This window comes from Mobula hypostoma, chromosome 5, assembly GCF_963921235.1.
Source record: "Mobula hypostoma chromosome 5, sMobHyp1.1, whole genome shotgun sequence".
NCBI lineage: Eukaryota > Metazoa > Chordata > Chondrichthyes > Myliobatiformes > Myliobatidae > Mobula > Mobula hypostoma.
Window position 1 is genome coordinate 36,177,851 of NC_086101.1, and position 14,447 is coordinate 36,192,297.

General features: G+C 40.8%; 1 protein-coding gene across 2 annotated transcripts in view; it reads right to left on the reverse strand.

Annotated features, from left to right (window-relative positions):
• The window catches only part of pcca (propionyl-CoA carboxylase subunit alpha), a 489,189-nt gene that overhangs the window by 99,037 nt on the left and 375,705 nt on the right, over positions 1-14,447 (reverse strand). For both annotated transcript variants that reach the window (XM_063048382.1, XM_063048383.1), the window contains exon 21: positions 11,622-11,675. In XM_063048382.1, coding sequence (XP_062904452.1) covers positions 11,622-11,675 — 54 coding nt within the window. The remainder of the gene's footprint in view (positions 1-11,621; positions 11,676-14,447) is intronic.

Sequence of the window (14,447 nt, forward strand, 5' to 3'; positions counted from 1 at the left end):
ACAGTCCCTTCTGTTATCTGCAGGGAAAATACTTGAAACTCCAATACCTATTGCATCTTTTTTTCAGAAATATGCATTATGAACATTACATTTTTGATGCAATAGATTTCTAAATATCCTGTATTATTTTACTTTCAGACCACTGAAATTCAATCACAATGCAAAGTAATTTATCCTGAGGAGTGTTTTTGTTTCTTTTCAAATTAATGTCACATTTATTTTTGACTTAAGTGAACAACTCTTCAATATGACACATCTCAAACACAGTAGCCAAGTTCTCCTTGAATGCCTATTTTTAGATTATCTTTATCCACACCCTTCAGAAATAAAGCATTTTCAATGAAAATACAGTTGAACAAATGGAAATGTGAGGGCCAGATGCTAACACAGTAAAAATCTACTGCTTTTTAGTCTTGAGATTTGACAGAGCAGAAATAAGAGTGCTCTGCAAACCCACTAACGACTGGTTGACATGCTGAACTAGATTAGATGCTTGAGTAACGAAACAAAATCCATTAAGTGGCAGACTTTAAAGCCAAGGAGGATAATATCTGGGTACATAGGAAATGCAATCGACTTACTCCTGAACTAATATTAGAAATGTTACCAACACACATGTTCAAAAGCAGTAGAATGCAATTGGCAGGGGCAGTGAAGAATCATAGCCACAGAGTGCACCATGTCCATACCAACCTTCTATTACCAGTCTACACTAATCCCATTTCCCACTTCGCCAGTAGCCTTGGTAATTCAAGTCCTTGTCTGAATAATTCCTATATGTTAGGAGAGTACCCACTACCACTGCAGTTTTTCCTGAGATAGATAATTCTTAACATTTACCACATTTTGGGTGAGGTTGTTTCTCCCTATTTCACAGTGTGACTGTGACCTCTAGTCCTGGACTCCTCAGCCAGAGGAAACATCTACCCCTGAAAGAATTTTTAATGTGTTTAAAAATGTTTGTATAATCTGTATTTTTTTTTGTCTTTCTTATGGATGTTGTGTATCTGATGCTGTGCTGCTGTGAAATTTTGAGTTATTCTTCTTCACCACTCTGTTTAAAGAGAAATGAAGCTAAAATCATTGCCTGGGCTTGACCAGTGGAATCTCAGAAAATTTGCCTGGTCTTTAGTTTAGTGATGATGGTGGGATCTTGCAATTCACACATCAACAACACCCAACATCAATCACAACAATGATCATGCTTCTTTCACTGTGAAACACTTATGAAACGTCATGAACACTAACACAGGACACAATAATCTTCAAACAAATCAAGACTGGTTTGCTCCTTTGAGTGTCCTTGGAGTTCTTGCATCTTCTGAGGTGACAACTCACCAAACAAACACAATAGGAAAGCTTCTGGTGCACAATCAAACAATTACTTTGTTCAGGAAAACATCTGGGTAAAGGAAGGCTTAAAAGTAATGGCTCATTTATAACATGAGAGACTAGTTTATAGATTTTCCAGAGAGAACTTGGTGAGCAAAGGTATTGATCTCTTGCGAGGTCACAGATAAAAAGCAGCAGCAGCAGCAAAAATAATTCCAATTTGGGAATTCAGAAGAAATCTCTTCCTGCAGAGGGAGTGGTGAGAATATGGAACACTCTCCCAAAGGGAATGGCGAACACAGTGATGTGTTTATGAGGAAGGTGCAAAAGGAAAGAGGAAGAGGGGGAGATGGAGAGGAATAGGAGACATGTGAGGCATCAACGCTGGCAATTCTACCACTGAAGCATCAATTAACTAATTAATGGGTCATAAAATCAATGCTTGATTTGTCTTACTGGTTATTTCCCAAGCAAATCAAATGTAGATGAGTTGGATGGGACACAACATAGTCAATCAGCTCAAGTATTAGAAACTCCAACTGTCAAAGTTCAGATAAAGAAAGGGATGCCAAGGGCATGCTAAGGTTTCCTGGAAATTCTGATGTGTACTGAGTGCCAAGTACTGAGCGCCAAGTACTGAGCGAGAAATGGTGAATGTTTCTCCAAAGTCTCAAATATCACATTACAAAAAATAATCACCATTTAAAAATGCTTTCAGGCCCTCTTGTTTGCATATCTGACATTTGGGATCTTGGGGAATACATAAACTCTACCTTTTATTATAAAGTCTAACATGCAGAATGCTGAGGACAAATTTGTAGACAGCAAACTCCCAAAACAGCAAAATGTGATAATGATCCGATCATCTGCTTTGATGAAGGACAATTACAGGCCGGAACCATCAGAGGACCTGAACAGAAAACCAGTTAGAATGGAGGAAATAGTGATACTGTTATTGTACAGTTCTCCAGCAAATCAGTCAGTGGCAAAACAAAACCAAAACCGTTCAATTCTAATGTGCCTCATTTTGTAATGAAACAGAAATGCAAAGTATCCTGAATCAAGTATGTTAATATACCTGAAAACCAAAACAGTCTGCACTCAAGGCTCACAACCACTTCCTCAAATGCAATTAGGTAGAGGCAATAAGGACTAGCTTCTTTGTCAAATTACATCAAAACATTAAAACGTACCGTGAAGATGCATCAAATCAAATCAGTGAGGACTTTGCTTGGGGGCAGCTGCAAGGGTTACCATGCTTCCTGTGCCAACATAGCATGCCCGCAACTCTCTACCTTTAATTGTATATCCATGGAGTGTCAGAGTGTTAGAGCACCTGGTCATGGGGAAATGAACAAACTCCGTACCGACCTCGCCAGCTCTATCCGTAATGCCCACATTCCTATCCAAAGAAATAAATCATGTGAGTTTCAAAATGAAGTGCATTATGATGAGGCATCAAAATACTGCACCGAGTAGGAACCCGGAATTTATCGGGTAAAACAGTAATTAATCTGCCTTGTTGTTTGACAGAGCCACATCAGTTTCACTTGGATCACAAGAAACGTATCCATGGAAAGGGAACTTCAGATATATTAGACTGTGGATTCAAACTGTATGGTTATGCATTCTGCCAGTTATTGCAGAATCCAAACTACCTTCCAGTCCAGAATGTTTGCACCATCAGTAAATTAAAAAATTAAAAAATAATTGCAGATGCTAGCAATCTGCAATAAAACAGAAAATACTATAAAATCTCAGCAGACCAGGTAGTATCTGTGGAATGAGAACCCATTGTTGAGTGTTGACCATTCACTGTTGAGTTTTTATTCCAGCATTTCTGTTTTTATTGAATATCCAGGGAGGACTGTACTGCATGAATACTACTTTCAGATAAGATGTCAAATGAAAGTTTTTTGCCTGCTTGCTAAGTGGATGAAAAAAGATCCTCAAAATATTATTCTGAAGAGTGTGGAGTTGCACATTGCTTTTTATGGGCACTTGCTGTGCCCAAGTTGGCTGTTGCCTTTCCCACTTCTCTGAAGTGACTCACCATGCGTGAAGTACCAAAGCTTACTTTTTAACTTGTGTTAATTTATTGTGGCGATATTTATGTGGTGTGTATAAATTATATATTATGTTATGCATTATCTGGAAGAACATTGTTTCGTTAGACGGTGTACATGTATACAGTTGAAATGGCAATAAACTTGAACTTGAATTTTAAAGTTCTCCTTCACTGGGCTGCACAGCATGAGGACATGGTGTGGATTTGAATGTGCTAGAGAGATATTATCCCTTCTTTCTTACAGAATGAGCGTTCAGTCCACCTTCAAAAATCTCCTGGCATTATTTCCTGAAAATTAAAAGAATCGGCAAAATCTTGCTGCATCTGCAGCCCATATTCAGTAAGTATGGGCATAGCAACCAAAAGTAAAATAGCATTAAAATGGCGGCATGGTAGCACAGTGGCTGCAAAACGCTTTACAGTACCAGCAACCTGGGTTCTGGGTTCAATTCCCGCTGCTGCCTGTAAGGAGTTTGTACATTCTACCAGTGGCCACGTAGGTTTCCTCCGGGTGTTCCGGTTTCTTCCCACAGTCCAAAGACATACTGGTTGTAAGTTGTCCTGTGATTAGGCTAGGGTTAAATCCGGGATTGCTGGGCAGCGCAGCTCGAAGAGCCAGAAGGGCCTATTCCACGCTGTACCTGAATAAATTTTCACAAAAATATTCTCCTGGCTTTCGGATCGGTGTTCAGTGCTACTTTATATGGTCAAATAAAAGTTAGACTGGTTTTGGCAGTTTTCATTTACATATAATTACAGCTTTATATGAATATGACAAGTGGAAACTCTCAACGATGGCAGGCAGCACAGACTGCTGGGCCCCCTCCCGTGATACTGGATGACAAGATGCGGCACAAACTTCATCTCCTGCTAATTAAACGAATCAATTAAGCGACTATTGTTGCAACTGTGTAACTGATGTTCTATAGTGGCAATAACAACCCCACAGGGAGGTCATTTACTACATTAAAATGCTGTCCTCCACAACTCCATCTGATATTAATAGAAACTGTTATTTGTGCCGTGCTGACATATCGGGAACAAAGGCAAATTATGGAAATGGGGAGACGAAGATCAACCCAGTATGAAATCTGGTTCAAGTCTCAGACCTCCAAGGGAATATTCAGTGGAATTCCAAAGTTCCCCCAAAGTTCCTTATCAGAACTAAAATATCCATCAACACAGCTACCACTTAAGACACTAAGCAAGGGTCATATATTTGCATGCTATCCTGCTAAGCTAATATAATTCAACAAGACAAATTATCATATTAAATTTACCCTCCTGAGTTAAACTGATTGAGTTTCAAATTGTTTTTGAGGTTTGTCATTAGTTTATGCTAAAGCTTAAATGTGGATAGAGAGATTTAATTGCACCGCTTACAGCCTGGGTCACAGGGAACACACAGCATTTTTGCATGGTAAAATAACTTCCCATCCAAAAACATTGCAGTTAATTTTGGGAAGGATGTGCAGCTTATTTATATAGAGTATTTTTTAAGGTTTAGGAATGAACGTTCATAAATAACTTATCACCAGTGATTATGCTCCTTCAATAAACAGTTGATGGGGTCCTGGCTAATGAGGAAATTACTTAAGAGGTAATGTTCTCAGGAATCACATCGAGTCTTATTGCACTTAATCAGTACAGATGAGCATTGGTGATGGGAACAGTTCTGATAAAGACATCTCCTCAACGACATCCCAATTAATGGGCCTCAACTATAGCACAATACTCTAACGTATAGAATGTCCTTGCCACACAAAATGATACAATTAACAGCAGTACACTCCTGGGACAAACTGTTTGCTCAAATAGGTTGAGCCTCTGACTCCCAAGAAGAATTTTGTAAATCAGCTCCCAAAGCTGCACATCACTGACTGGTCTACTCGGCTGCGCCAGTATGATCAATTCTTCAGGCGCTCAGCTAAACTGGGCACATCCTGAGCAATCTGCTTAAAATACAGAAAAGAAAATATACATACATAAACAGAATTTACCGACCAGCATCTCAACCCATTCCTTATAAAAATCTAATGTCAGTAATCTACAGTACAGACAGGTTATATTCAGTACAGAATTCTTTTTTGTAGACAGTACTACCGAAACACATGTGCTCGATGGAACTGTGTGTTGATGTGCATCATGTTTTAATATCAGCTTTTGAAAGTGCTTGGGTTGGTAGGCTACTTGCCTCTAGTTTGGGGTCTGTTCCACTTTGGACACTGGATCAACAAACCCAGAATATTCGGGTGCAATACACAGCAGTGATGAAAGTGTTGGACTAATATGGTAAAATGAAGCTTTTGTCTGCTGCGATTTAGGTAATTTGAAAAAAAATCAGTCCACTGTTTTGAGGAGTGGGAGTTCTCTTCAGTGAGCAGGTCAACATTTATACCTCAAATAACTTCAAAAAATAAACAAATTACTTGGTCATCATCTCGGTGTTGTGTGTGGGAGCTTGCTGCTTGCAAAAACACTACTGTTACAACAGTGGTTGCACTCTCTCAGTGGCTGTGAAGATGTTCTCAAAGGAATGTGAAAGCTGCTTTTGAGATACAACTTCGTCCATTGATCTTTTAACACACTGAACAAGAAGTAAACTTGAATGTGTGATGCTTTCCAGCAGTGGGAGCTACTCCTGGCAATGTATAAAATATATATTGGCTTGTTTGCTTTTTTACTGACTAGAACGGTGCAACGTATGCTCCTTCTGCCAAGATCAATAACTTGGTCATGTAGAAAACCACAGACTTGAATTCCATGCCGTCGTGCATTGGAGCATCACCTTAAGTTCAAACAATTAAAGCAAGCATTTCTAAATCTTGATCATGTCCTACAAAAGTATGGGCCCATCCTCAACCTTCCTGCATAGGAAGGTTTCACAAAATCTCAATAGAGAATGGAATAATTCAGACCATTAAGCTATCCAGTTAATTCCAAGCTTCCCCAGACTTCTCACAAATTAGACTTTTTCAATTATTTATCCAAATCCACTTTGAAAACTCCTGCTAAGTCTGCTGTGATCAGGATACGCTGCCAGTCTTTATTGGCAGCTTAATCCAATCACAACAATTCACTGCCTAAGAAAATTCCCCTCCTTTCCCCTTTGGCTTTTCTGCCCATCCACTTCATTCCCTGTTCTTGGATCACCTACCCTCTACCCCTTGTTTCTCCTTATTTACTCCATGAGACCCCCTCAAAGTTTTGAACTCCTTTATAAAATGTACTGCTGAGAAGTGGGAATAGGTTCTCAAGCAATGTTCAGGATTGTTTGCTGGATAATTGGAAATTAGAAAAGGATATTAATAATGTGGTGGGAGACTATTGATAATACAATTGCTCAACTCCCATCTCAGAGCACCCTGCTGTAATAATCTCTCTCATGACCAGAAATTCCAGTGTACAATTTCTCATAAAAATAGACAATTTTTCCTTATTAATCTTCTGAAGACATTATAGTAGTGATTAAAACAAAGATTAAAAACTGATACTTCTGTGTAATGTAAAAACTGTATAAAACAGAAAAGAAAATTCCACAACTGCAGTTGTCATTTCCACCTCTGATTGGTTAGGCATACCGAGATGATTTAGTACTCTTGATTATGTTGACCTGTTTTATCAATAAGCTCTTTCAAAGCAGCAGCATCACTCATGATATGTAGATACCCTTAAGTAGGATTAAAAGTAGCTGCAGTTGAAAATTCTATTTAAGAGCTCTCCTGAATAATAGATGAGCAGTGGCAGAGGATCATAGGACACTATCAATTTGCCTCAGGGAGTTGGATCCAAGCCCCGTTCACACCAATGGATGAAAGTCTTATAACAAACGGCAATTAAGGATGTCAATTGGAATAATTTCTGCTACTACTCTCCGAAGACACGATTCCACTCTACAAAGCTGCCCATCCTTTGGCATAGAGCTGGCAATGCAATTCACTTGTTTATACTGAAAATGAATGCCGCACACATGCCCTCCTCCAGTTAATAACGATCCTCGTCATTAGGATCTAAAACTCCCTAAGTGATGCACATACACAGCAGGTGTGCCAGCGGAGAAAGGCACCTTCTCATACAACCGACTCAGGCAAATGGCACAGCTGCAACGACTGAAAAGTAGTAAAGTTTAAAGAAAATCACACAGGTGTTTTGGTGCGTGTACAATCTGCCACTTTCTACTTAAGCCTCAGCGGAGATTGGACAAACATTCACGATGGTGGCTGGGTGACAGCTGGCTCCAGACCGGAACTATCTTCTCCACTCCTGTTTAACCGGTCTCTCTCATTCTCTCCCATATTCTGAGTGTATCCATTTTGCAATTTCAGCTTTGACAGCTACTCAGCAATACACTGCTTTGCGTCAGAATGTGATCTGCCCCCTTTCAGCAGAAACCCTGAGCTTGGGCTCCCTAGTTACTGACTGAAAATCAAAAGGAGAAACAAAACAACTAGTTCCAGTTACTCCAAGGGTTTCCAACCTTTTTTATGCCATGGACCCCTACAATTAACTGAGAGGTCCATCTCGCATTCGTGAAGTTTTCCATTAGACTGATCCCCCTCTCCAGATTCAAATTCATGTATTTATCACATGTACATCGAAACAGTGAAGTGTGTTTCACCAATGAAACGAAGGATGAGCCGGGGGCAGCTTGCAGGTACTGCCACACATACAGGCACCATTATAGCATACCCACAATACTCAGCAGAACAACCAGAACACACACAACAAGTAACACCACAACAACAGCAAAACAAGCCCCTTTTCTCCCTCTCACTCATCCACACAGACAGCCTTTTAACCCCAGATTAGGCCTCCAGCTTCCTGGGCTTGCAGACCATGGACCTGTACCTTCCCCAGAGGAGCTCAGGCTCATAGACGTAGAGCTTCCGCCATCAGGCTTCGACTTCCGGACTTCCGATCGACTTTTAGGCTAGATCTTCAATTGGCCCCAGGACTAGCCAATGACTCCAAGACTCACCAACTCGCATATGTAGGAGATCACTAATCCCTGTGCCTCCTAGTCATACGGGCATCCAATCCTGGGACCTGCTAGCTGAGGGCAATCATCCACAGCCCCCGACATCCATCGATATCCTTCATCACATATTCACATTGTTAGCCTTCAAGCATGGAACAGAGGCCTAGATTTCAGATACCCTACATCCCACTTTCACATCCCTGGCCTTCAAGTGCGAAACAGAGACCTAGACTCCCTCCGGATATCCTTCACATCTTTCATCATAACCTAACCCTTAACTCCCCTCTCTGTCTCCAAAACTATCCCTATTAACATAAAAAAATAAGTAAGTCTGAACCACAACCTCGCAAAATCTTGACTGGAAGATATTTCCACTCGACCCCATGTTGATTTTCCTTGTAGCATTTGAATGTCTTTTCAGAATCTTTAACCATATTGGCTTGGTACCTATTTTCCAACAGACTATTTCCATTTTATAAAAAAAGAACTGAGATTTATCATTCATCCACAACTCTGTTGCCAGCATCCTAATTCTTGCTTATGCAGCACTCCTGAACTCACTAACAAGCACAGGTCTCCGCTCCCTAATAAACTTCTAAAATTCTCATCTTTGCTTTCAAATCCCTCTGTGACTTCAACGTTCCCTAACTCCCCGATATTCTCTCGCCCTGGATAGATCATCATTCCTTCATTTCTGACTTTGGGGATCCTAAATAATCAACACTTGGTTGTGCTGTTAGCTGCCTCCGCCCTAAATCCTGCAATTCCTTTCCTGAACCTTTGTACCCTTTCTTTCTCTTTAAGATGACCTTTCAACTTTTTCAAGTCAAGCCTCTGCTGGACAGTATTATTAGCTCTTATGTCAAATTCTATGACATTACACTATTGTGAAGCTTCCTGGGTTCCTTTCATTAAACATTTTAAAGAAGCACAAGTTTTTGCATTGGTGTCTATTTCCCATGTTATCTCCCATCTAGGTTGAAAGAAATCCAAGTTATTAAAGCAAGAAACTGTTAAGAATGGTCTAAAATTGGTTTAGACAGAACATCGCTGCTGTATTAAGTAACACTCAACTTTGAGAACCAAAAAGCATTTGGGAACCTACAAATTGTTCCATTTCTTCCTTATCACACTGTTTATATTCCATACCATTCACTATATACCTCTTGATTAGCATTGCTATAATGTCAAACTGGGATGCTTGCAAAATACTGGCTCCACAAGAGCCTGCCCTCTGAACAATGCTTTTAAAAATGCCAATATCAATTTGGAACAGAATTTGGATCGTGATGAGCTGCACATAGTATGCTCATTTGAGAGAAATGTCAACTCGGTTTCATTATTAAGCTGTCAATGTAAATAGGCTACGAGATTTAATCATGTAAATGAAAATGGTGCGTGACTGCAGTGGGGGGTACCCTTTTCGGAATGGGTCAAGTAACATTATAGGACCAGCACAGGAGATGCTCGAACCTGCATGCAACTTGCACTTTACCTGACCTAAGACTAGTTGATGCTGTCACTACAGAGAGTAAAGCTGTTTCATTCTCCAGCACAATTAGTCCTCAACATAAGCACCAATGTAGAACAATATAAAATACAACAAACAGAATTAATAAAAAAACACTATTAACTGAGTGTTGCTATTTTACTAGCCAACAAAAAATGACAATGGGCATTTATTGCTTTAGGAGCTAGATTATGCATGGCTCTGCATATAACTATGACCACTACTTAGGATAACAAACATCAAATATTTCAATGGAACTCTTTTAAATATGCATTACTTTTCCCACTAGGAGACATATTAAAGGCCAGTAGCTGAGCAACTCCATTTCTGCAAGTGTCACTAAAGACACTGCTGAATACATGGACACGCATAGCACAGAAATAAACCTCGCTCAGTCCAAATGGTCAATGCTCGTATTTGGGTAAATAAATAAAGACTCCTTCTGTTTATGAAAGAGGAGTTGACCACTCGGCCCTTCTAATCAATTTAGTAAGGCCACACCTGATCAACTTCCTGCTCAATCCCAACCCTGTCAATTCTCAGGATCGAAACAGATTTCCGCCTTGAATTCCTGAGCACCTACATTCTCCTGAAATACGACATTCCAATGGTTGACAACAATACGCGTGAAAGGATTCCTCCTCGTCTCAGTCCTGACTCCTTTTCCTGAGATTGTGCCCCTAACTCCTCACTCCTAGTCAGAGGGCATGAAACAGCCTCCCTATACTTGTGGTATTCAGCTACTTGTGGAATCTCATAGATTTCAATTAGTTAACCTCTCTGTCGCTTAAACTTAGCAAAGACCTGTCCTGTTCAATCTCTCATCCTCACAGGACAACTTCCTCATTCCAAGAATCAAACTCTAAGACCATAAGCCATAGGAGCAGAATTAGGGCATTCGGTTCATCAAGTCTGCTATGCCATATCATCATGGTTGATTTATTATCCTGCTCAACCCCATTCTCCTGCCTTCTCCCCATAATCTTTACTAATCAAGAACTTATCAGCCTCTGCTTTAAAAAAACCCAGTGACTTGGCTTCCGTGGCTATCTGTGGCAAAGAATTCCACAGTTCACCACGCTCTGGCTCAATAGATTTCTCTTCATCTCTGTTCTAAAGAGACTTTTCTGAGGCTGTGCCCCCTGGTCCTAGACTCTCCCACTACTGGAAACATCCTCCCCTTGTTCACTCCATGCAGGCACAATATTTAGCAAGTTTCATGAGATCCTCTCTCATCTTTCTAAACTCCAGCGAGTACAGGCCAAGAGCTATCAAACACTCCTTATATAATAACCCTTTCATCCCCAGGGTCATTCTCGTAAGCCACCTCCGTACCTTCTCCAAGGCCAGCACATTCTTCCTTAGATGTGGGGCCTAAAACTGTTCACAATACTCTAAATGTAATCTGACCAGCCTCAGGATTACACTCTTGCTTTGATATTCCTCACACTTATACTTGCTGCTTTATGCATACATGAGCAGTCTTATTGACACCTTCCTGCAGACTGTCATTGGAGGTAGCATGCAGGGTACAGGTTACCAGCCATTCTTCATTGTTTGTGATATTATTGAAAATGCCCAACAGCATCATGGAAGCACCTTTGCCTGAAGAACTGCTGCAGTTCACTACCATCATCTCAAGGGGAAAATAGTGAATAAATTAGGCTAGTCTCACCAATCATACCCAAATCTTTCAAAAATTAATAACAAAATATCGCTGAACTACTGCTTACCACTGTCCCAAGGTACTGAATCTTCATATTTCCGGCTGCATCTCGATAGAGGCACTGTAAAGAAAACACTTTATTACAATATGCAAATTCCCAGAGGATTGAAATCAATTACTGTTCAGCAAACCAATTATCCAATAATCCTTTGAGCTCGGCAAAAATAATCTGTTTATATGAGACTGAACTCTATTCTTGTCACAACACGTAGTAATAGTTATATTGAGACATATCCTAAAGCTCGTACTCAAAAAATATTCATTACTTCTTTAAAGATGAACGTCAATGGTAATAAAAGAAATCCAGTACAGACTGGTTTCCCACAGTATAAATAACAAATTCAGGAGAAAAATATTTCACCAGTAAACAGATTCAACAACATCAGAGAGGTACATGCAGGTTGCAAAGAACCCAGAATGCTATAAAATGGTACCTGCAAAAGGAATAATATGTTGTACACAGTGACAGAAAGTACTTCAACCAATAAACAGTCAATTAATTCCAAATACTGGCAAGAATCATTCAGCACAGTGGAAGCCAATCCTGTCTGTGTTCTAAAGCCTCTGGCCATTGACCAGTCTGTTTCTGGAATGATTTCCACTGAATTGAAAGCCTTCCTGATGTTGACCATGACTGTGGAATCTTCCCTTAAACTTTTTCGCTCAAATGAGATCAACCTGAATTCTAATGATGGCAACATGACTTGTTGCACTTCACCGCCGGCCAGTGACAAATGGCATAAACAACATGACAATGTGCTGGAGGAACTCAGCAGGTCGAGCAGCATCTGCAGGAGGAGAGAATCTGTCAATGTTTTGGGATTTGATGTGGACAGCATACATTCATGTGGTCTCCTGCTGTCGTAGCCCATCCACTTCAAGGTTTGGCGCGTTGAACATTCAGTGATGCTCTTCTGCACAGCAATGTTGTAACAGGTGGTTATTTACGTTACTGTCACCTTCCTGTCAGCTTGAATCAGTTTGGCCATTCTCCTCTGATCTCTCTCATTAACAAGGCATTTTCAAACCACCCAGTCTGGCATCAACAATCATTCCATGCTCAAAGTCACTTAGATCACATTCCTTCCCCACTCTGATGCTTGGTCTGAACACCAACTGAACCCCTTGACTATGTGTGCATGCTTTTATGCGCTGAGTTGCTGCCACATGATTGAATGATTAGATATTTGCATTAATGAGCAAGTGTACCTAATAAAGTGGCCACTGAGAGTATTTAGGCTATGTACAAGGAAACAGCATTAGCATTTCATGTCCAAAAGTTAGTGACTTACAAACTGCACAGTGGCTCACAGATCGCAGAGACCTGGGTTCAATCCTGCTATCTACGCGTAGTTTGCACATTCTTTCTGTGACTAGTGGGGATTCCCCAGGTACTCTGGCTTCCTCCACATCCAACACACGGTAACGAAAGAATCAGTTATAGAACAATACAGCAGGGATATGACCCAATGAGGTATGCCAACACATTGTCCTTCCAATTCAGCTCATATCCCTCCAGCCAGTCCCCTCCATGTCCCTATCCACATGCTTCTTAAATTTTACCTGCCTTAACAACTTCCTCTGGTAGCTCATTTCCTGTGTGAAAAAAATCGTCCCTCAGGTCTCTTTTTAAATCTTTCCCCCGTCACTCTAAATTTCAGCCCCCTAGTTTTGGACTCCCCTACCCTGGGAAGAAGATTGTCAAGCTCCACCTGATCTATGCCCCTCATAATTTTAAACACATCTCTAAGATCATCTCTCATTCCCCTATGTTTCATGAAATAAAGACCTAGCTCGGCCAACCTATCACTATAAGTCAGGTCCTCTCGTCCTGGCAATGTTATCGCATTTCTTCTTTGTACTCATTCCAATTGGCTCACGCCTTTCCTATAACAGGCTGACTAAAGTGTGCACAGTTCCCCAAGGGTGGCACACCAATGACTTGAACAACTGAAACACAATGTCTCGACTCAAAAGGAGTCGATAGCATAGAGAAACAATTTCCTCTTGAGGGGCGAGTCTGGACAAGGGGTCTGATCCTTACAAGGTGCTGCCTGGTTGCTCACAGCTGATGTCAGGAAGCTCTTCCTCACACACAAGGTGTTGGGAATCTGTAACTTGCTTCTCTCCAAAAATTCCTGTTCTCCAGAGCTAACAGAAAATTCTGAAGGACCCACATCGACAATTTAATACTGTAAAAAGGACTGATGGGCCAAATAACCTCTTGCTGTTCCTAACCAACACCAAAGTTTCCTGGATCAGTCCCAGCCACCTCCAAGGTATCAGTGTGTGTCAGATGTTGCCTCAGTTCAAACGGTAATGATTTCTCTAATTGTCCTCATTCATCTCCCCTTAGAGGCACTTGTTCGGAAAGATCCATGATCTACCAGAAAGCGCAAACACAAAGAAATCTGCAGATGCTGGAAATTCAAGCAACACACATCAAAGTTGCCGGTGAACGCAGCAAGCCAGGCAGCATCTCTAGGAAGAGGTACAGTCAACGTTTCGGGCCGAGACCCTTCGTCAAGACTAACTGAAAGAAGAGCTAGTAAGAGATTTGAAAGTGGAAGGGTTAGGTAAGATTAGTTAGGGTTAGGTTAGATCCAAAATTATAGGAGAAGACAGGAGGGGGAGGAATGGAGCCAAGAACTGGACAGTTGATTGGCAAAAGGGATATGAGAGGATCATGGGACAGGAGGCCTAGGGAGAAAGAAAAGGGGGAGGAGGGGAAAGCCCAGAGGATGGGCAAAGGGTATAGTGAGAGGGACAGAGGGAGAAAAAGGAGAGAGAGAAAAAGAATGTGTGTATATAAATAAATAACGGATAGGGTACA